Source organism: Phalaenopsis equestris, unplaced genomic scaffold, assembly GCF_001263595.1.
Source record: "Phalaenopsis equestris unplaced genomic scaffold, ASM126359v1 Scaffold000372, whole genome shotgun sequence".
In the NCBI taxonomy this organism is placed as follows: Eukaryota; Viridiplantae; Streptophyta; class Magnoliopsida; order Asparagales; family Orchidaceae; genus Phalaenopsis; species Phalaenopsis equestris.
Genome location: NW_018164814.1, coordinates 457,398 through 482,393, shown reverse-complemented (window position 1 = coordinate 482,393; position 24,996 = coordinate 457,398). Strand labels below are relative to the sequence as shown.

The following is a 24,996-nucleotide window of genomic DNA, read 5'->3' as shown; positions in this document are numbered from 1 at the left end:
ATATCCTTGTCTTAATTTTTAGTGATGTGTCTTCTGAAGTTGATGTTACTCTCAAGTTATGCAAATATATATATTTTTTCTATAACCACCTCATTAATGGATATATTTTGCAGTTTTTGTATTACAAATATTTAAATTAGCTGAAATATGTTTTCGATTATAACCTATGAAGTTTGCCACATGAGCTAATTCTTCGGATGTGTACATGCTGGCCCCCACAGATTGTAAGTAATATAAATGAAACCACATTCATCTTGCAGCAGTCAGAGAAAGAGATGCAGAATCCTAACTACTGTTGAAGATAGGATACGGCTGCGCTTAGATGCAAAGAATAAACAATCATTCCATCTTTACAGCTTGTGCAACTTTGGTCACTGTGGAGATGAATCATGCAATAATGGATTAATTGTAGGGAGCAGATATCAATCATGTGCTGCAGTATAAACATATATATGTGTGCATGCATGTATGTATACACCATAGGCTCTTTTTATAAAGTTGATTAGAGTTGGAGCACTATAAGTTAAAAACATAAAGAAATGATCACTTGTTATTTGCTATAAAATACAAGAGGTGTGTAGCCTAAATAAGAACTCAAATTTGTAGAAGACTTGACTAACTTGAAGCAAATTTTTGGTTACGTTAAAGGACTCGTTGAATATTTCATGAGTATCAATGAGTATGTATGAGCTTGGTCGGCCGGCGAGTTCACTATGAGTCTGTCCAGTTTGCCTCAAGCCTGATTATCAACTCCATCACAAAATTGGCTAGGCTTGAACCCGATTGGCTAGTTCATCTTGATCTCTACTCACGAGTTCTCTCTTTATATTTTTGAATATATAGATAACATCAATTAAAATAATTTTGATTGAATAAACGGTCAATAACTTAGCTTTTTTTTTAATGTTTAGGTTATATTAGGATCATTAAGTTCATTCATACTTGATTTTATAATTAACAAATTGAGTTGAACGGGCATCCAATTCAATCATATTGGGCTCATTTACACCCCCTTTTCGAAAGAACAAAATGGGGTATTAAATATCATAATTTTTATACTATTAGCCTACATTAATAAATAATACTTTACTTTTTGAGAAAAGAAAACATCTCTTAGTATAAACATAAAAATTCGTGAGGTGCATTTTTTCTGATTCATGCAGTTTTTACATCCATATTGCAATTTGAATTGTCCTACTTGAACATTTGACTTTTTATGAATTAAATACATATCTAAATGTGATGCAAGTAGACTACATTAAAGATAACAATTTGAAAACAGAATAATATATTATAGGATGGGCACAACCACTGAGCACCATTGCCAGCTTCATGTCATGGACCAATAGTCCCACATCGGCTAGGTGTAGAGCCGAAAACCAGTATTTAAGTCCTGGGCTGCCCACCACCCCTAAGGGCTCTTTTGGGAGGTGACATTCAACTGTCTTTCCCATTGTTGCTTATAATGTTGTGCTCTATGATGGTGATGGCTCCATTCAAATCCACATCATCTCAACCACAACCTACATAGGCATTGCCATTTATCAAACCCCGTCATCAAAGCATCCACACATTGTCATCATGAAGGGTTCTTTATCAAGGCCTCACATACAACATTATCTCCATTGATGACGCCTCTATCAATACCATTTTGAATGAATTACATATCAACATCGTCATTGACGACGCTTTCATCAATAATTTCATCATCAATGATGCATCCATCAAGGTGACTCCATAGATGATATCAATATTGAAGATCATTCCACAATTGAAAAATGCATTCTTCGGTGATTTCATCAACGATGTATTTTCTTAAATGCTTATGTACATGTTAAAGAGGATGATAAAAACTTGCATATATTCCTACCCTAAGGTGTGATAAGCAATTGATACTAAAAATTACTTGGAGGGGTATTATGAGATCATTGCACAAAAAAAAATGTTACAAGCCCATCGTAACAAAAATTAATTTGAATATCAATGAATACATCTTTTACCTTTGGATGATAACAAGCCAAACTTTAGCTTAACTTGCAACCTTTGAGAAGCTTCTTGGAGAAGGTAACCAATTATAACATGTCCAATAGTTATAACTAAAGCTCGTTAACAACCACAAGTCACCATAAACTCAATGTCAAAGTGCTAATAATTAAGGAAAAATCCCTCACTAAATGCCCTTATATAGTTATAATACATGGATCCTTTAAAAAACTATCTTGTTACATCCATGACTTCTTAACTCTTCAAATTCATGTCCATGCAAAATGATGAAATTATGACATCTTGATATTCTTTACCATCCATGCACCGTTGACACACCATAAAGCTTGCATATTTGAGAACATATTCAAAGATTGAATATTTGGAAAAAAAAAAAAAGGCAAAAGATAATATCATGTAATAAGAAGTGTTAATTAACTATGAGAGCTTGTAGAAAGCTGGGAAAATCTCAATCCCATGCTCTAAATAAAGCCTACTATTTATATTAGGGAAAATATGATTATATAATATTCGGCTTAAGAAAAATTCTCATTTCTTTCATCATAACACTTCTATAGAGTATAGTGTCAATAAATTAATCAAAAAAAAAAATAACATTTTAAGAAATTTATATTATGAAGTTTGCCTAAAATGCTAGGCACAAGTATTGCTAAAATGCCTGAAGCAAATAAATAAAGAATATTATACTTGCTTGGATTAACTTTTCATGGACAAAACAAATCAAATTCCTTTCAACATATCATGCACATCATAATTAAGTACACTCTTTTTAAGTACTTTCCTAATTGATTGGTCTGAAGGGCTTTATTAAAAGATGCTGATACAGCTTAGCTAAAGGTTTAAGCATAATGAGAAGACTGTTTTTAAGTGTGGGGTCAAAAACTCTAATTATTAAAAGCAATGACTCACTTTAAAAACATGAGAGTGATTGAAGCTATCATAAGATCATAAATGAGATCTACCCTACAATCATAAATTTTTTTTAAGCAACTTATGCAGTAACATTGGGATGCTAACAATACATCGATGATGCGACCAACATATTGGCTACCATCGGTGGAGTAAATCAATATAAAAGCTCTGATAGCTATTGTTATGATGAGGACCAAGCCTAGAGTCCTTCCAAGGATTACTATGTATGTCTGACCTCCTCTTAAGAAGACAAACCAGACTTTCGCCGTTCCCAAGCAGGAAAAGATTACCCATAAGGACCGAGTGAGGATCACATCTACTCCACGAGCACTTCACCTCCGACTTGGAGCATTGAACTAAAAATCGGAATGAATTTGAATTCAATAGATAAAATATTGATGAGTAAAGTTGCAACTACATGCTCAAAAGTGTACCCAATGATAAGTATTAGAATGTTGATATACATAGATATGTAAGAGGCAATGGTCTAACATAGCAAGAAAAGAGTTGGAAGAGAGTTAACTATAATGCCATTTGAAGGCGCTAAATGTGAGAAGGTTGAATTAAGAATGATACAACGGCGCAGACAAATTACATAATCATCAAAGTGCAAATAGAATTTTCATGCTTTAGTGATGAAAGATAGAAAACTTCTCAAAATCAATAGCATGGTGGAGTGAAAACATCAGGCATAATTGCACAAGACATGGATAGGAGAAACACTGTACACAAGCAAACAAGGGCTAAGTGTTTTTATTATTATTTTTTTGTTTATTTATTTTATTTATTTATTTTATAATTTTCACATTGACGCTAGGCATAATTTTTAACATAGTATATAGAATTTGCTTTATGTTCTTATGCTTATTTGGTCGAAATCATGTTCATCTACGTTCAAGGGCTTTGATGAAGTCACTTCTCAGTGGTTTTTACAGGCCAATCAAAGGTAATGTAAAAGGCACATTCCTCATAACTTCAAGTAAAGCAATCCAAGCTTAGAAAAAATTATTGAATAAAACTTGAGGCTATACAGCTTATGACATTGGAGGAAAAAAAGAGTATTATAAAATCAAACACCGTCAAGAAACAAGTCTGCGCATGTAAATCAAGAGACATAGCGGAATCACATGGATAACTTTGCTCTCCATGTTCCATAGAAAGGCATGTAGCTTAAAGCATATGAAGGAAACATATCTCCAATACTTGATTTTAGAAAAACGACATGCGAAAAAGGAGAGGTGAGTAAAGGATAAAGAAGATTAGAAAGAAAGCAGCTCCAGCAAGAAAAGGCGTCTACAAAAATCTAATGCAGTAAAATGCGGCACATGTGGTAGGTTGTCACAGCAATTAAAAACATGAGGGACCACTAGTAAGCAGGAATAGAAAGAAGACTAAAGGAAATAAGGTAAAAATAGGAGAAAAAGGTTTGCACCTATTCTTATCTTCAGATGTTAATGTGAACTATGCACATGAGTGTAACATAAATGCGAGAAAGGACAATTTAACATCGGAATAGGAGATATAGTAATGGGCTGTATGCCCCATGGCTTAAGTCAATGTCACCCTACTGGCAAGTGTGCGAAAGAACCAGAATTGGTTATTGCCTTGGATCCACTGATTGGGGATAAGAGGAAGAAGAATATCAAAGTTTGTTCATGTGCTGATCTTAGTGATGGTCAGGTGAACTGCCCTAAAGGCCAGTTTGGGATAGCCTTTTTGGCATAGTGCATTTTGAAAATGTCAGGTGAAGCTTTTGGAAACAGCTTCGCGGTGGAATTTCTTCGCGATTTTATTACCCTACTGCCCTCCGTCATGACCACTCCCTTCTCTCACGTTTCTTTTGCCCAATGAAACACCTCTCTCGATCGCTCCTCTCTCTCGAGTCTCCCTCCGGTGGCAATGGGTTGCCTTTCTCCTCTCCCTCTTCCCTCCGATCTCAGGTGGCAACGGATTGTCTTTCTCTTCTCCCTCTTCCCTCCAATCTCCGGCTCTGTTTATTTACTGTGCTCTCCGTCCTCCCACGGTATCATCTATTAATTTTCAATGGAACGACTTTCTCTTTGAGATTTGTGGCTTTCTCATTTACAGTTTGAAGTTAGAATTTGAATTTTGTAATTTGTGGATTTCTCTTTATGTTTAGGAATTTGAATTTTGCGAATTTTTTGGGTAAATTACAGCGAGGGCACCCAAAACCAATGCATTTACACTTGTTATGATCAAACCATTATGAATGTGATAAAAATTAAAAGTATAGAATGTGGTTTTATCTTTACCTTTGATGTTTGAGTGAGAATTTGAAAAATAGCTGAAAGAGGGTGCAATGCTTGCTTTGTTGATATCAATTTTTCGGGTGTCTTGTATGCAATTGCCTCAAATGAAAATACATAATATGCGGTTTTATCATTACCTTCGATGTTTGAGTAAGAAAGTGAAAAATGGATGAAAGAGCGTGCTTGATTTGTAGATAGCAATGTTTCGGGTGCCCTGTATGTAATTGTCTCAAATGAAAAATATGGGATGGGGTGTTATCTTTACCTTTGATGTTTGAGTGAGAATTTGAAAAATGGTTGAAAGATGGTGCTTGATTTGTTGATAATAATATTTCGAGTGTCCTGTATGTAATTGCTTCAAATGAAAAATATGATATGAGGTTTTATCATTACCTTCAATGTTTGAGTGAGAATTTGAAAAATGGATGAAAGAGCGTGCTTGATTTGTAGATAGCAATGTTTTGAGTAAATTACATATAGGGCACCCAAAAGCTCATGCAAACTATTGTGAATATGTTCAACATGAAAAATATGGGAAATTTTTACCTTTGATTGTTTGAGTGAGAATTTGAAAAATGGTTGAAAGAGGGTGTTTGGTTTGTTGATAGCAATATTTCGGGTGCCCAGTATGTTATCGGGTGGAGTGATGTGGATGTGGTAGTGTGTAGCATAAAAGTGTGAGTCTGTGGTGTGGAGGTGGTGTGGAGTTTGTTTAGGGTTTATGGTGGCGATGATATTATGACATTGCTATTTCTCTTCGAGTTGTGTTGAATATTATTTATGGCAAATATTTATGTTAATTAATTATTTTCATGCTAGTAATACAATTATTAAGACAAAAGGAGTCGGTTCATCTGCTATGTAGGATAAAGATACAAAAATAATATTTTGCGACATTTCTTTAAGAATGTCGAATTGAGAAATAAACCAACAACTTATTTCAAAAAGGAAGCTGACAAAATATTATTTAAAAGTTCAAGGAAAGTACAAACAGAGAATACGGTATAATGCAATTAAAAAATAAATGGGATCAACTCAAAAAAGAATGAAAAATCTGAAAAGATTTGAAGGGAGGATCCACAGGTTTGAGTTGGGATCCGATGAAACGAACAATTAATGTTTCAGAGGAATAGTGGACAGAGAGATTGGAGCATCCATGGGCTTCGGTAAATTACGCACAGAATGTTATGGATGTATGTGGCATCAATGTTTGCTTCACTTTTATTATTGTCGGTTGGGAGGAAAGTGCACATGAAAGTCAGATTCGAACTAAGAAATACAACGTTCCTCATCCACCCCGAGGTTTTCTTTAGATCAAATTACTCAAATATTGTTCTTACTACCATATTGATCATTGTATTAATGTCAGGTAAATATTACTTGTTCAATGTTGGACATCTGTTACAAAGAGGGTATCTGAAGTTTTATCCTGATACAAAATATCACATACTTGACTTTAAGAGAGCCAGCAATTTCACTCGGAACAGAAGAGAAATGTTCAACAAGAGACTCCTTATGAGGTGTCATTGAAAGGACATTTGGAGTTTAAAAAAACAAATGGGTCACACTGCGTAATATGTATACACTTCAATTTCCTAAACAAGTACAAATTGTGTTTGTCACGATGACTCTCCACAATTATATTCGATGACATCCTTTCCTCAACGATATAAATTTGAATAAAGCTAATGAAGACCATTCACATGTTCCTATTGAGACATGAATATCGTCTAGACTGTCTTTGCCACAGACCGAAATTGATGTGCTCAACGATATAAATTTGAATAAAGCTAATGAAGACCATTCACATGTTCCTATTAAGACATATGAATATCGTCTAGATAGTCTTTGCCACAGACCGAAATTGATGTGCCCGAGAATTGCATTAAAGATGGAGATGGTGCGAGCGAAATGGTACAGTTGAGAGAAAACATTACGGATGCTATAGTTAGAGGCTGAATAGAGGGAACATCTATGTATTATTGTTATTTTATTTGTAATGTGTTGAAAATATTTATTGTTTATTGTATTAGTATTTTATACAACTTATTTATATTTTTTATGCATTTAATGTTTATTGTACCAGTATTTTATACAAGTCATGTATATTTTTTTTTCTTATGCATGTATTCTTTACCACTTAAATGACCAATGAGGCAATCGTGGGTAATAAATGTAATTTAAATATTGCATATTTTTTTGTGGATTTTGGAGGTCTATGATGAGACATTTGACCTTAAGGGTTCTTCCGGATAACCTATATGTCACTATTGATTCTTGTCACACATGAAATCCCAATGAAGTCAACCAAATTCCTCTCCATTTTTCAGCACTTTGATTTTTGAGGTTTTTCTGACGAACCGTTTTTTGGTGATATGCATATGTAACACACAAGTGCTCGATATTGTGTGGGTAAAAGACAACCAAAAATCTATTTTTTTATAAAATATGTTTTCTTCTTGTAGTGACAGATTAGTTGGTATATATACTGTGTTCACTGATACCTCACAACAGCATAAAACTTTAATTGGTCATTTCTATTATTAATTTTTACTAATATTACATCTAAGGGTATGTGTTTTATGTTTTTGAGCCATCAAGAAAGATGGGCTTGATGATTTTTGGTACCTCCAGAGCATTGTACTGCTACTGTTGACTACAATGTCTCCTGTTTACTTTGCGACAACTACATAGCTACGAGATAAAGTTTTACAGGTGTCGAAGGAGAATAACAGAAAAATGTAACTTCTTTAGTGGGTAGATAGATTGGAGGATTCCACAGTTGAGAGTGGTCAGAGGTGGAGAGTTTCCCTGTACGACGATTTATCTCGTGATATACATCATCTATATTTTAAAAATAATATTATCATATTTTTTAATTGTTATTTTAGTAATCTTTTTTTAAAGTTTGATAGTCATGTTATTCACTGTTTGGTGAGATATCTATTTTTATTTTGTAATATTCGAACTGGATATTGCTTTCAAATATGTAATATGCTAGTATAAACAGTTCTGTTGAAAAAAATTTTATAGTACAGGGCAGAATGATCATTTGTTCAGAAACAACTGCAGCACAGTTGTTTTAAAACTGCAAAAAATAAAGAGACAGTCAGCTTATCCGCAATATATTTCTGTCATAGCTGTTATGCAACAGCTTTTAAATAAATTATAGCTGCCCCAAACAGACCATTTGAGTTCGTTTAGGGTGGCTGCAACTTTTTGTAAGGGAGATTGTAAGATTATGATGGAGAAAATAACTTTTCAGAAAGTTATAATGGAAATTATAAACATTTTTTTTCAAAAAATCAAACAACTAGTTTTTACACCCACCAAACTTCAATAGATTTGGCTGCAAAAAGCAACTTCTTAACACAAAAAATTCTCAAAAATAACGAGAAAATACTTTCCCAAACATAACAATAGTGTCGGTCTAAAACGCAAAGCAAGCAAAAAGCTATCTCAAACAATCACATGATCTTCTACAAATACAGGAAAATCGGGAGTAAAAGCAATCATAATAATAATAAAAAAGAACCACAAATGGACGAGTCCAGATAGGACACCCAAGTCCACCTACCATAAATGATGCAAATGAACCAGGAGTGGTTGTTGTTGCAGGCTGTAAGCAACGAATTAGCAGAAAAATGTAGAACGCCAAGATTTATACCTTTTTTTATCTTAATGATGATTAGGTGAACAACTCTCATGATGTCTTGCAAATGCAAGAAAGGAGAAGAGAGAAAAAGCAGTTCAGAAAAAGTGGAAAAGAACCGGCGGTTGTTGTTATCTTTATCTTCTTGGCATGAAATTGAGCCTAGCTTTGGTATTTCTTCCCAAGATGTAATCCAATATTCAAAGAATGTCAAATGCTCCGCCAAACTCAATATAGAAATAATGCATAAAGATAGCATCCAACGTATATAGAATTACAATAGGAGCGAGATAAGTTTCCACGCAGATTAGGGCAAAACAAAATACCATAGTCCACCGACACAAAACAACAATCCCAAATACATAAATGATATGCCTATAATTTGAGAGATAGATAATTCTCTCCCACACTCTTATCCTAAGATTCAATGCAGCAATCAGATACCAAACGATATACCTATAATTTGAGTAATAAATAATTATCTCCCACACTCTTATATCATTCGAAACAATAATAACAAACAAATGACTTAATTGCCCTTTTTGTCCCGCGCCCAAAATAGGTCTTCAATTTATTTGGCGGGCTTGGCATGGGTTCAGTGGGACCACTCGACTCGGTGGAGCACGAGGCAAAAAGTGTTGTAGGCCCCGATCTAACATTACTCCCCTCTCAATAAGACACATTGTCCTTAAGGTGAAAGAGAGGACTTATGTTGGATCAAATCATATGACTCCCATGCGGGTAAAAGAGATGACTTATGCTGGATCAAGTCATATGACTCCCATGTGGCACCATAATCTGGGAACCATTTCCATTTAATCAAAATTTCTTTACCACCTATCGATTCCTGATGCATCCCTTTTAACTCGAGTGATTCCAATAAAACTTTCACATACTTCATTAAAGTTGGGTTAAGTGAAGAAGAGGACAAAAGTTCACCAATAACATGTCTCAACTACAATACATGGAACACTGGATGAAGTTTCGACGAAGGCATTAATTTTAAACGATAAGCCACCGCCCCAATGCGATCAGTGATCTCATAAGAACCAAACTAGCATGGGGAGAGCTTCTCATTCCTGCATCTGGCCAATCTCTTATCTCCTACAGCAAACTGCACAACCCTTCTAAGTCCGACAATTTGTTTCTTCATAAGATGTTAAGTTTTCAATAAATGACTCTTCAATTCCGCCAAAAATTGTCCCTCTCTACTAAATATGATCCACCAAAGACGCTAGCGCAGTATTGTGTCCATAATACACCAAAAGGGGTGGATCGCGGCCATAAATATTTTAAAAGGAGTGCTCTGACAAGCTGTATGATATGGTATGTTGTAGCAATATTTTGCCCAGGGTAGCCATTTAGGCCACTGCTTGGGTGTGTCGAATACAACACAACACAAATAGATCTCCACACTCCAATTCACAACTTCAGACTATCCATCATTCTATAAGCGATATGTTGTACATTTTTTTTCAATACGGTGGCTTGCATTTTAAAAAGCTCCCTTCAAACATGACTCAAGAAGACCTTGTCTCGATCAACGCTACCAAATTTTGGAATCCCATTGCAAACAGACCACCTCCCATATAAAAACAACGATGACAGAAACAACCATGTTGGGATGATGTAGAGCTACAAAGTGAGCGTCCTTGCTCAACCGATCCACCACCACCAAGAAGACCATAAATCCTTCCAACCGATCTATGTCTTCAACCCATTGTCACATTCCATGTCTTCTCCGATAATGCTAGAGGTTGTAGCAACCCCTAGACGCTAACGTGGTGTACTTGGGTCGTTGGCACACCACATCTTGAAACCATGTGCACATCCTTTCTTATTTTCACCCGATACAATTATGTTGCAATCCTCTGGTATGTTTTGAGCAGACTAGAATGCCTCTCAATAATGTTGTCGTGAAACTCCTATAATAACTTTGACACGTGTCTTGAATTCCAAGAATGATTTGAATAGTTGCTCTTGCCATTCAATAAATCTGATTGGATCTTGCCAAATTCCTCATTTGCCTCACTCTCTTTATCTCAAGATCTCCCAAACTAAGACCAAAGGGATTGACAATGCTAACAACTGAGGTTCCTACATTCGTCATTATAAGGCATCCGCGAACTTATTCTCTAATCCCAGGCAATATTGAACATAAAAGTCATACCTCAATAACTTCGATAGCCATCTTTGGTGTTTCTCAATCACCATATGTTGTTCTAATAAAAATTTGTGGTTGTGCTACTCCATGTGTACTGTAAAACGCCGCCCCAAGAAATAAGGTCGACATTTTTGAATAGCAAAGGACAATTTTCATAGGCTCCCGCTCATGAATTAACTTGAGCCTGGCTTTCACGGTCAACACTTGATTGAAATAAATATCGTTGAAGCTATATTAAAACCGTTCCATACTTACTTGAAGCATTTATCTCTACAAGAAATGGTTGACTAAAGTCAGGTAATGCTAACACTGATAAACTCGTCATAGCCTTCATTAACTTCTCAAAAGCCTAGATCGTTGCTTCCCCTCACTGATGGTTATCCTTCTTCAATTGTTCCGTCAACGGTCACACAAACAATGGGTCATTGACTCTACATGAGGATTGCGCCCAACTTACCAGAAGGATCCGCCTCTACAAGAAATGGTTGACTGAAGTTAGGTAACGTCAACACTAGTACACTCGTTATAGCTTTCATTAACTTCTCAAAAGCTTGGAATTTGTTGCTTACCCTAATAGCTATCATTCTTCAATTGCTCCGTCAAGGGACACACAATTGAGTTGTAACCCTTCACGAACTTCTACCAGTACAATGTAAATCCCATAAATCCTCTGGACTCCTTTAAAGTCTTAGGTGGTCAATCCAGCATAGCCGCTACCTTTGATTAATCTGTCGACACCCCTGCAGCCGACACCACGTCCTAAGTAATCCACCTTCAATTTGGCAAATGAATACTTCTTCAAGTTAGCGTAGAGCTAGTGCTCACCGAGGACCATTAACACCATCAAACGATCAATTTTGTTTTCGAAGGAGCGATTGTAAATTAAGATATCATCAAAGAACACCGACACAACCTTCCAAAGGAAAATGTTGAAACACTTTGTTCATTATTGATTAAAATGTAAGTGGGGCATTGGTAAGCCCAAATAGCATAACCAGAAATTTGTGGTGAACCTTATGAATTCGAAAAGTAGTCTTGTGCACATCCGATGGTCACATCTGAATTTGATGGTATCTTGACTTCAAGTTAACGTTGGAAAACACATCAACCCCAAACATCTTGTCCAGTAACTAATAAATTATCGGGATGAGAAATTTGTCAAAAACTATTTCTTTATTCACTACCCAATAATCCACACAGAAATGCCAACTCCCATCCTTCTTCTTCACTAACAATATCGAGCCAGAGAATAGGCTCACACTAGTATGTATGATATCTGCCTCCAACATCTCTCAGACTAATCTCTCAATCTCGCCTTTTTTGCACCTCGGATTGGCGGTATGGGCGCACGCTGATGGGACAAACCCCTAGCCTCAGAGTTATCGAATGCTTGTGTTCCCTTTAAGAAGGCAATCCTCATGGCAACCAAAAAATTTTTGTAAGAGATGTTGGATCAATGTCAGAATATTTGTTAATTCTATAGCTTGTGTCTCTTCCATGCTATACAAGTTGATCAAGAGCTGTTGGACCCCTAGCCTCAGAGGTATCACATGCTTGTGTTCCCTTCAAGAAGGCAATCCTCATGGCAACCAAAAAATTTTTGTAAGAGATGTTGGACCAATGTCAGAATCTTTGTTAATTCTATAGCTTGTGTCTCTTCCATGCTATACAAGTCAATCAAGAATCTCAAACCTGTATCTTGAATTGCCCAAACCATGATCTTGAGTGTCACCAAGGTCTTGCACAAACTAAGATCTCACCACAAAGCACTACCATCTTGGCTCCCACTTGAAACTCCATTGTTAAGAATTTACAATACATCTTACTCTCTCCTAAGAACTACAACCATTTAATGCCCAATATTATATCAGTGTTCCCTAAATCCAAAAGAAGAAATTCTTCCACCACTTGAATACTCTGTCGTGTCAAAATCAATAATTTACAAACTCCACGACTCTTCTCTGCATATCTCATCCCTATTATTACTCCAAAGTTTCGTATGCCAACCATCTCAAGCCACAATTGCTCCACTGCTAAAGTGGAGATGAAGTTGTGGGTAGACCCAATATCTACCAACACCCCCTATCTTTCCCCAACATTTGGTTCAGTGCGAACGCCACCAACGAATTTAATCAGACTTCTGACACATCCAAGTGGGGTGTTCCTCCTCCAACACAACCTCCTCTATTTTTCATCTCTTGCCTACTCATCACGAGAAAAATTTGCGTACGTAAGACGTTCGCAGCGTTGTGTACGTCAGGGAGGTTATTCAGAGAGTATTGAAGGGTTATATTCGCGTTATACCCCCTGTAACCTCCTTGTAATCTACCCGTAAACTACTCGTACCTTCTAGTAAGTTTCACACTTCTATTTTCATATATTTATAGGTTACAGATAGGTTATAGGTAGATTGCAGGTAGGTTACAGGGGGTATAATGCGGATATAGCCCTCTAATATCCTATGAACAGCCTCCCTGACATACGCAGCAATGTGTACGTCTTACGTAAACAAATTTTTCTCCCTCATCACACACTGTGAGAAACTGCAAAATTCGATCCTTGTAGCAATGTCCTAAGGCAAACTTCTCATTATATCAAAAATATAGCTCCTTGATCTGTAGCTCCTTGATCTGCTTCTCATGAATCTCAATCTTTATAAGACGTTAGAAGGTTAATCCCGCTCGTGGCCCATCATTCATATCCCTTGGAACATCTCTCTGGAATCCCAATATTTAAATTTTTGGTATTGTCACAGTTATAGCATTTCAATATGGCGCTCCAATTATGTTGCTTCTATAAGCACATCATTATCCTCTATCAATTGTGTTAATTTCATAGTTTCTCCCAATCCTTGCAGTCTCAAAAGTTGAAGTATTGCTCAAATCTCTGACTTCAACCCCTTCATAAAGTTTCCTCACAAAACTACTTTTGATATCCCTCTCAAAGAGTCGGACAACATCTCAAATTTCTCCATATAAATCATGACGAATCCTACCTATAGATAAATGCAAAAAACTGCTCATGTAAATTATCTTCCCATATGGTTCTGAAGTGTTCCAACAATCGGTCCTTGAGTTCTTCTCATAATCTGATTGGTCGGCGTTATCTCCATTAATATCACACTAAAGCCTTCCATTCTCAAACATAGGGTGGTTGCCAACAATTTTTATTCCTCTGTCAGCCCATTAACAGTAATGTATCTCTCCACGCAATAAACCAACCATTGGCACCCCCTCATTCAAAGATCAATATCTTCAACTTATGCATGTGTCTCTGCAATTTTCTAAATAGAAGTTCATTCAACCCATGAAGAGATGGTTAGGTTTCCTTCCTCGGCCTATATTGATTTTTTTTCTTACATAAGTCCAGCTTGCCCCATAATTAACTCATCCATCCCCATAGACTCCTAAATCGTCGTCTGCTCAAAAGGTTGTCGCAGGAAAAGTCACTGGCGCAATTAGATGCAACCCTCAGTCGAGATCCCACCTGCCCTGGATCTGTTCCAAGCTAAAATCCTTATAATCAATCTTCCCCAGCCTCAAATCATACGCCACCACCATGTTCTGCCTATTGTGGTTCGCTTCTACCCTCCTAATGCCACGCAATCCCTATCAAACAAATTCCTTTGAATCGGTCATCTTCGAGCCCAAATTGCACCCCCACCATTCTGTTCCGCTTGCTTCCGCTCATCCTAGCCCTCTGAATTTTGTGTTTCCTTCCCAATGATGTTGCCCAACTCCTTCACTTGATATCGCGGTCTTAGATCCGCCTAAGGCAGTGAAGCTGCCCCCTGCATATCGCTGATACCATCTGATTCCTTCCAATTGATGACGCTTGGTTCTGCTCCAGACGCCTTCGCTCAATCCCGTGGTAGGCGGGAAATTCCGTGATCTTCTTCATCATTTCTTTCAGAGCGGTGAAATTGCTAGGCCATGGATGAGAACCACCCCCTTTATGGATGAGAAACGCTCATCTATTCTGAATTTGATTTGGCTCAACTCTTTCTCTCTAATTTCTCCTCCGACTTTCTTGGTTGTCATTATTCCAAGGTATGGCTCTGATACCAATTTGATAGAAATGAGACAAGTTTCCACAGACATTAAGGCATAATAAAATATCTTACTCCACCAAAACAAAACAAAACAATTCCAAATACAAACGATAGGCCTATAATTCAATAGGTCGGCAATTACCTCCCAAACCCTAACCCTATAATTTAAGATAACAATCGCATACACCAACCATAATCCTATTAAGCCCTATTTATACCATACAATAATAACTAACAAATGACAAAATTGTCCTTCTAGTTTTGCGCCTAAAATACGTCTTCAAATATCTTTTGCGGGCTCGGTGTGGGTTTCAGTGGAACAACTCAACTTGGTGGAGCACCAGGTGGCACGGTGCTGGTCTAACAGATTATTAACCGCACAATAAACTTCATCATCGACTTGTTTACTTGTATTCCTTGTAACCAAACTTCAATGATATTTGGCCATGAAAATGGATCATCAAGTTCTCTTTGAACTATAGAATTTTTAAAAGAGCGAGCCTATGTAAACATGGTAAATATATAATTCTTATAAAAGAGTCCAATAAATATAAAATAGTACATGAACCCAAAAATTAAGATAAACGTGTGTTGTGCCGTGAGCTGATTCAACACGCTCACCTGGAAAAACTTGTCAGGCCACCTTAAAACCACGTGAAGTCGTTCTAAAAAGTGTGTTAACATCATAGCTGCCCATATAGGCAGTGTAAGGAATGTCAGAATATCAGTTCCTCAATTAACATCACAAAGGTTGGAACTAAAGTAGGAAACATGCCTAAGCACAGTTCGGTCGCTCTGCACTTCTTTTATTAGTCTAAGATCCTGCTTTGCCAACCAAAAGCCAAGGTTCCCTATCAGAATTCCCGAAGTTAGTGAAAACTTAACTCTAAAATTCTACCTAAAACCCAAACTTCTAATGAGCTAAGATTACAAGCCTTACGTCAGCTAGGCTAAGGCCTCAAGCATAGACTGCAAAGTTGTCCGTAGAGGATTAGGGTCCCATATTATTTAAATTTCCTATGCTAGCTAAGGCTCACTGTGCAAATTATAACAATAAAACGTCAAAATTCAGCACTTTGGGAAGCTGTGGTCTTCCCAAAACATTATTAGAATTATTTAAATTTCCTATGCTGCCCAAGGCCTTCCCAAAACATTTTCCTAGCTCGAGTGATACATAACTAACAGCCTTTTAAAATCAGAGCTAGGAGGGACCTCTTACCTCTTTAATCGAGAGTATGTCCCTCATAAGGAGAAACAAATGCATGCACTCATATGAAGTCTCAAACTTCAAACCTAAATAAATTATGATTTAGAATCAGATAAATTCTAGTTAAATAATGTTCAATCAAGCACTTAAAAATTAAATATTTAAGTTATCACACACCACGGCTTGTCAACTGCTTTTCTTGAGTGATAATGAGTTTGAGTTGTTAGGAAATGGATAGAAGATAAAAGATGTACTAGAAAAACTGAAAAAATCAATCTGTTAGAACTGAGTTAAATAAAAGAAGATCAAAGCTAAAGTGGTAAAAGTTGTGCAAAAGAAATCATAAGAAAAATGCAATACCTTCAGGTGCACAGAATGCTTACTTTTACTATCAAATCATAATATTACTGGTTGAGATTTAATCATGTTTAATTTTAGTATGTTTTAAGCTTATCGCAATAGGGTTTAAGGTCAACGTGACATCCGTAATTTAGAACTCAAATAGCACCACGGTCATGAAACTAAAATGGAGATTAATTAAATATTTTAAGCTTGAGTTTATAAGATTTCAATATCTTAAGAATACGACAATTTACGAGTCTTTTGTGCTTTGAGCATGCGAAGCCTTGCCTTGACAACAACCCTGCATATTACCTAATGTAATACTAAATAACAATGCATGAAGAAAGAGAATATATATATATAGCAGCACCCAAACAGTTGGGATAAGGCTAATGATGATAATGGCAACATGAATACATGAGCAATCTCAATTTTAACAAAATTGTTGAGTTCAATAAAAGTGTTCATGTTTACATCTCATGTCATATTTAGCCATCAAACATGGTAAGGAATGTCAGAATATCAGTTCCCCAATTAACATCACAAAGGTTGGAACTAAAGTAGGAAACATGCCTAGGCACAGTTTGGTCGCTCTGCACTTCTTTTATTAGTCTAAGATCCTGCTTTGCCAACCAAAACCCAAGGTTCCCTATCAGAATTCCCGAAGTTAGTGAAAACTTAACTCTAAAATTCTACCCAAAACCCAAACTTCTAATGAGCTAAGATTACAAACCTTACCTCAGCTAGGCTAAGGCCTCAAGCATAGACTGCAAAGTTGTCCGTAGAGGATTAGGGTCCCATATTATTTAAATTTCCTATGCTAGCTAAGGCTCACTGTGCAAATTATAACAATAAAACCTCAAAATTCAGCACTTTGGGAAGCTGTGGTCTTCCCAAAACATTATTAGAATTATTTAAATTTCCTATGCTGCCCAAGGCCTTCCCAAAACATTTTCCTAGCTCGAGTGATACATAACTAACAGCCTTTTAAAATCAGAGCTAGGAGGGACCTCTTACCTCTTTAATCGAGAGTATGTCCCTCATAAGGAGAAACAAATGCATGCACTCATATGAAGTCTCAAACTTCAAACCTAAATAAATTATGATTTAGAATCAGACAAATTCTAGTTAAATAATGTTGAATCTAGCACTTAAAAATTAAATATTTGAGTTATCACACACCACGGCTTGTCAACTGCTTTCTTGAGTGATAATGAGTTTGAGTTGTTAGGAAATGGATAGAAGATAAAAGATGTACTAGAAAAACTGAAAAAATCAATCTGTTAGAACTGAGTTAAATAAAAGAAGATCAAAGCTAAAGTGGTAAAAGTTGTGCAAAAGAAATCATAAGAAAAATGCAATACCTTCAGGTGCACAGAATGCTTACTTTTACTATCAAATCATAATATTATTGGTTGAGATTTAATCATGTTTAATTTTAGTTTGTTTTAAGCTTATTGCAATAGGGTTTAAGGTCAACGTGAAATCCGTCATTTATAACTCAAGTAGCACCACGGTCATGAAACTAAAATGGAGATTAATTAAATATTTTGAGCTTGAGTTTATAAGATTTCAATCTCTTAAGAATACGACAATTTACAAGTCTTTTTGTGCTTTGAGCATGCGAGGCCTTGCCTTGACAACAACCCTGCATATTACCTAATGTAATACTAAATAACAATGCATGAAGAAAGAGAATATATATATATAGCAGCACCCAAACAGTTGGGATAAGGCTAATGATGATAATGGCAACATGAATACATGAGCAATCTCAATTTTAACAAAATTGTTGAGTTCAATAAAAGTGTTCATGTTTACATCTCATGTTATATTTAGCCATCAAACATGGTGGTGCAACGACAAACCAAGAAAAATAAACATAAGCAGGAGGAATAACTTCAATGCGTAAAGAAAAAAAAAGAAAAAAAAAAACCAGATTACTACTAAAATATCAAAAGGCTACTCTTCAAAGTTACAATGGGTCTATTTCACCACAATCACAGGTAAATGTGTCTTCTAACACAAAAGTAGCTAAACTTACCAAGCATAGTTTTAAAAAATTACTAATACAAAATAAGGACATAACAGTAAACGTAATTGAATTTAATAGGATGACCAGAACTTTGCATCAGATGGTTAGAACACGACATTCGAAATGAGTTAATCGACTTCATCTTAAACTATTGTGTCATATTCATCTCAACTAAATGGCTCAATCATTGCCTAATCCAATGAAGTAGAACCTGTAAAAAAAAAGAAAAAGGAGCAGCTAAAAGGAAAAAAAAACACATCTTATTCAACAAGATAATGGACAAACATTTTTAAGATAAAATTCATTGTTGGCTGAGCCAATCAATATTATACCACCCATAATCTATTTTCATTACGTTGCTACCTATCATGTTTCATATTTCTTTTAATACTCAATAAAAAAATAAATGAAATTGGGTTATTAATAAAGAATCATTTAAACAATTAGGACAAGAATAATAATATTGCTGAAAACATAAATACAAGTATGCACTATATTTTGAAAAAAACAAATATTGATGGCTGAGCCAATCAATAATAAAATTCATTGATGGCCGAGCCAATCGATATTATACCACAAATAATCTATTTTCATTACCTTGCTACCTATCATGCTTCATATCTCATTTAATACTCAATAAAAAATAAATGTAATTGGGTTATTAATAAAGAAACATTTAAACAATTAGGACAAAACTAATAATATTACTGAAAACATAAATACAAGTCTGCACTATATTTTAAAAAAAATAAAATGCTCTTTGTTTTTGTGTCCCATGTCATATTAAAGACCTAACCTTCTTCTTTCACATTTTAATCTATTGCATGAATGGCAGTGTCAATTGATGGCATTGCATCAATAACAAGCACGCGAATAACAAATTAAAATTCCCAAAAAAATTTATAAACCGAGGTGAGACATAAGTTTCAAAGTATATCAAAACATAAGCCTCAAAAAAAAGAGAAAAAACCATAAAAATACGGATAATAAGAAACACATAATCAACTAAAATATAATCTTAGACCAACTAAAGTAATAATAACCAATGCAAGGAAGCCTGCCAATTTTAAACACGTTCCCAGTCAAAACAGTTTGTAAGAAGAGAGGAAATAAGAAGATGTAAGAGACATAGAGTTTTAACTTTTAAGAGAAACTTTAATGTGTGCTTCATGCTGGATGGTGCAACAAAGTAAAAAAGTTGAAGGCAGCGCAAAATTTGGAGGCTCGATGCTAAAATGCTATTGAGAGTTGCTCTCTATCATTCACAAGTGCAAATCTATGAGGTGCTTCTATGTTTTTGACATAAGACTTTGTGGCCTCATTTAGAAACTAAATATGAGATATGGTCTTTTGAATGTGGTGCGCCAAAATAAAAAATGAAAACCTAAAACCAAATTGTTTACAAGGTTACATGTAATATAAAGCTGGGCACAGATCAAATTCATAGTCTCTACAGGATCCCTCTTATGTCACAAAAATATGAAACACATGTAGAGCACCTTAGCACTTCAGAAGGTACGCCTTGATATATTGAGGCGTGAGTTTTGTTCAAACTTCAAACTAATGGAGATATAAAACTCCTTTTGATTTCTTCTTTCCTTGGAATGAAAAAGATTCTGAACTAAAGGATTGAAGCATTTTTTAAGTGATGATAATTATAAAGGATTACTAATCATCTCAAAACATACTCCAATATATGTCTCCTGCCCACAAACACAGAGCTTGTGAGTAAGCAAGAAAAAGTTGCTTATCCAAGCTACCAAACCCTAAACGTACCACCGACTTGATGTTGACCTATTACGCCTGTATAATCCTCCAAATTATTCTTGTTGCAACTTTGTTGCTACCATCAGGTGTTGCTACTTCTACAAGGTTTTTATTGGGAATTCGACTAATATTCAGAGATACATAACTTGGTACCTACATGCAGGCTTTCCCTATTCACAGGTGAAATAGCTTATGGAACTAATTTAATTACTAACACTATAAATTATGGATAAGATTAAAATTTAAACTTGATGACTATCTGTAATTAAATTGGGTTGATCTTGTGCAACCATCTTCATTAACATATAATGAAAAGTTTATAGATTATATGAGGCATACAGTGACATAACTTTGGACTAAATAAAATTTCTTCAAGTTTCAATTTTGCAAGTGCAAATTGAAGTGGTGGTTTCTTTGAGCACGGTGGAAATGAAATGACCTAATTCCGAATTAACTTATCTTCTTGTATTAGTGTAAGAATTAGATTTCCTACTTTGATGGCTTTTTCCTTTGACATAATTTCTTCTAATATTTTTTATTAACCGGCTAGAGATGCTGATTTTATTCAAATTAGACAACTACAAATCTAAGGGGGTGTTTGGTAGCATACTTTTAACCGGATTTAGCCATGGATTTAACGTAAATCCAGCCAAACACTTAAAATGTGAAATTTAAATCATGCGCTCCAATAAATCAAATGTTTTTTCGTCTAATTTTCGACATAAATTCATATTTACTAAATTTGATTTACAAATGGATTTAAGAGATTAGGCTCACATGTGTTTCTCCATCAAATTATGGATTTGATAAATCTGGATTTACTAAATCCTACTTAACGTAAATCCAGAATGCAGCCAAACACCACCTAACAATGGCAATTAAATTATAATTGTATGATGACTTTGCGTGAATTGAATTGTTCACCCTTTATTAAGATTTATTCAATCATTACATTATCATTTGGTTTTAATTCTAGCATTTACTGTTTGCATTTAAAGAAAAAATAAAACAGAAACTTTGGCATATTAAATTGTTTGTGGTTAGGGAATCATATTTTCTCTTGTATGATCTATATATATATAGTATCATTCTAGTTGTATTATAAAAACATATGCTTAACTGTCCTACATCAATCACAAGTTCAAAATGATCAGCAACTTCTATTAATTCTATAAGGAATTCAATCATTATCTCCACAAAATATCAAATTGAAAAAAAAAAAGAGTGAGAAAATACGAAGTTTCAGAATTTAAAGCATCACCTTCGTCCATCCTTCAGGATTTCTAAGATGAACACCAAACAGTCAGTCAGAACATCACTAAGCTCGTAGAAGCCCCAACAACAAAAGGCTCCATCATTAACCGGGTCAAAAAATAGAATAGAACTCCTAAGGTTATGGAAATTGGCAGTGCCGGTAACGCATGCCGGCATATAGACAGAAGTATCAAGGTACATCCAAGCCCTGATATTATTGCAAGGTAGCAAGCATAGACTGTCATTAAGTCATACATGGCAGCCCTGCCAACCAGTACACTATAGAAGACGAAGTCCCCAAGACCAAGCCTGATCCCCCTGCTAGTTTCCAAAGTGTCTTCTTGCTCAGCTGCTGAGCTTTGATCACCATGGCTGCTTCCTGGCTGACCACTGACTGTTTCAGCGGATACCAAAGGGAAAGTCTCCTCTTCAAGATTCTCAATTTCCACAATGGTGTTATCCGCTTGATTGGAGCTTGACGAATTGTCATTTGAATTTGAATTTGGGTGAGGTTCTGAGTTAGGGTTAGCATTAGGGTTAGAATTGATGGGATATTGGGGTTGTAGCTCTACCGAAGCCGCGGGGAAGGGAGAGGAGGACGGTAATTGATTGGAGGTCGTCGGACGGGCTTCGTAGACGAGGGCAGGAAGCTCCTCGTCACGAGACGACGCGAGATCGACAAGGATGCGCAGCGGGCCACGGGGACAGAGTACGGCGGCGAGATCGTAGGCAGCGAGAGCGAGGAGAAGAGTCCAGGTGGTCCATTCAGGGAGTTTGGTGAACCAAGCGGCGACGATGATGGCGAGAGCGACCATATAAGATTGGCGCACAACGATGGGTACTGCGGCCGAGAAGACAGAAAGCACGCCGATGACGGAAAAGTTGAGCAATAGGAGGACCGCCGAAGGGGCATCGATGGGGAGGGAGAAACGGCGGAGTAAGGAGAGGAGGATCGAGCCGCCCATGGAGGCTAGAACGAAGAAGGCGGAGAAGCGCATGTAGGCTTTGAGGAAACCGGTGAAGTTGTAGTAGTAGAGGATTACAAGTAGGAAAGTAACGACGGCGATAAGGACTACGAAGACAGCTGCGTTGAGGAGGGCACCGGCGAGTTTTTTAGCGGGGGGATCGGAGGGCGATTCGAGATAGACTAGGGTAGCGGCGGTGACTGGAGTGGAGGTAGAGGAATCGATTGAAGATGGTGGCGGGGAGAGGCAAGAGACGAGGAGGACGACGAGGAGCATGCAGATGGAAACCGGCGACATCACGCCAACGATCTCCTGTCCAAGGGAGTCCAGAATACTTCCATCCATCGCCGACGTCTGCGTACGGCGACGGCGCATCGTCGTCGACGGCGATCGGGGAGAGATCGATGGCTAACCGGAGGAGAAAACAGCCATTTTTCGTGATTGACTGGATGCAGCTGGCGGAGAGGAATAGATTGTAGTCGTGGAAATTTTGGGAAGAAATTTTTGACATCGGAATAAATTTAAAAACATATCACATGAGTTTTGGGGCATTACATACGCATCAAATAATTCTTATATATTCTTGTATCTAACATCTAAATTTTCTTATACTAGCAGCTTCTTTATCCTTTGGTATCTCCTCATTTAGGGCTGTCAAAAAAGCTCGTTGTTCGCGAACAGTTCGTGTTCGATTCGTGAAGCTGATCGTGTTCGGTTCGTTCGATAAGCAAACGAGACGAACACGAACAAATTTTTTTGTTCGGATTGCTAAACGAACCAAACACGAACAATGACCCGTTCGTTCGTGTTCGATTCGTTTTTGTTCGAAATATAAATAATTTAAATAATATTATGAAATTTAAAAATAGTTATATTATATATATTAAAAATTTATCAAATTTTAAAATATTAAATCCTATAAATTATAATATATAATTTAGTAAATAGTATTATAAATATTTTTATATATATAAATTCTATAATTAATATAAAGTATTATATATATATATTAATATAAGTACATAACTTAAAATATAAAAACACAGGCAGCAACCCTAATCGGCTAACCCTACTATTTGCGATTCATCCTTTCGGCGCTCCCCTCTCGAAAAGCTTTCGGCGCTCCCTTCGTCCGGTTCTTTCCTCAATCCTCGCCTCAAAATCGCAAAAAAAATCGTCAACGAAAGCTTAGGGTTGTATGTTTGTGTTCTTTCTCTGATCTCTACTTCTATTTGTCTTCTATAAAGCAGGCGTTGCCGCGTTGGATCAACTATTCGGTATTTTTGCTTTAGCGCTCGATATTCTTGTTTCAGTGCTCGATATTCTTGCTTGGTTGCTTGTAAGGCCACCGAAACGTCATTTTTTAGTATATTTTCTTTAACATTTCTAGTGTATCTTCATGCTTGCCTATTAAGTTAGATTTCCATGTACAAATCTGATTCTTTCTATATCTTTATGGTTTATATAGAATATCTATATTTCTTTCTTGAGTGACATATTTTGATGGAACATTATTGAGTACGAAGTATGGATTCCATGGATCAATGAGGTGGCTGCGAAAGAGGAAGCAATGAGGGTGGAAGTTTTTGTTAAACTGGCAAGTTTTATCATCCAACTAAATTTTTCTAGCCAACTTAAGCCAGGATTAACATGCGGGCAAAATAAACTTGTTTTTTATGGATTCTTTGTGTAGGTTCTGTTTTGGAGATTGTTTGGCAAATTAAAAACATCACTTTTGAGACCCTAAAAGCATCATTTCAGTTCTGTTTTGGAGATTGTTTGGCAAATTAAAAACATCACTTTTGAGACCCTAAAAGCATCATTTCAGTTCTGTTTTGGAGATTGTTTGGCAAATTAAAAACATCACTTTTGAGACCCTAAAAGCATCATTTCAGTTCTGTTTTGGAGATTGTTTGGCAAATTAAAAACATCACTTTTGAGACCCTAAAAGCATCATTTCAGTTCTGTTTTGGAGATTGTTTGGCAAATTAAAAACATCACTTTTGAGACCCTAAAAGCATCATTTCAGTTCTGTTTTGGAGATTGTTTGGCAAATTAAAAACATCACTTTTGAGACCCTAAAAGCATCATTTCAGTTCTGTTTTGGAGATACATTGTTTTGCAAATTAAAAACATCACTTTATGTATGTTTTGAGGATTTGTTTGGAGACATTTAAAACAGTGTTTTAGGACTGTTTTTTGAGTCCTAAAAGCATCATTTCAGCTCTGTTTTGGAGACATTGTTTTGCAAATTAAAAACATCACTTTATGTATGTTTTGAGGATTTGTTTGGAGACATTTAAAACAGTGTTTTAGGGCTGTTTTTGAGACCCTAAAAGCATCATTTCAGCTCTGTTTTGGAGACATTGTTTT

The 24,996-nt window shown here is 36.1% G+C and overlaps 1 protein-coding gene across 2 annotated transcripts; it reads right to left on the bottom strand.

Moving 5' to 3' along the window:
* Positions 1-2,852: 2,852 nt before the first annotated feature.
* Positions 2,853-23,129, bottom strand: LOC110026434 (presenilin-like protein At1g08700). 2 transcript variants are annotated; one of them, XM_020727364.1, is made up of 2 exons: positions 21,666-23,129; positions 2,853-3,272 (listed from the first exon to the last, which is right to left on the bottom strand). In XM_020727364.1, exon 1 carries the CDS (start codon positions 22,996-22,998, stop codon positions 21,712-21,714), a length of 1,287 nt encoding a protein of 428 aa, XP_020583023.1. In that variant the 5' UTR covers positions 22,999-23,129; the 3' UTR covers positions 2,853-3,272; positions 21,666-21,711. The 2 variants fall into 2 exon arrangements, with proteins under 2 accessions (XP_020583023.1, XP_020583025.1); XM_020727366.1 differs by lacking the exon at positions 2,853-3,272 and adding an exon at positions 18,575-18,848.
* Between the last annotated feature and the right edge of the window lie 1,867 nt (positions 23,130-24,996).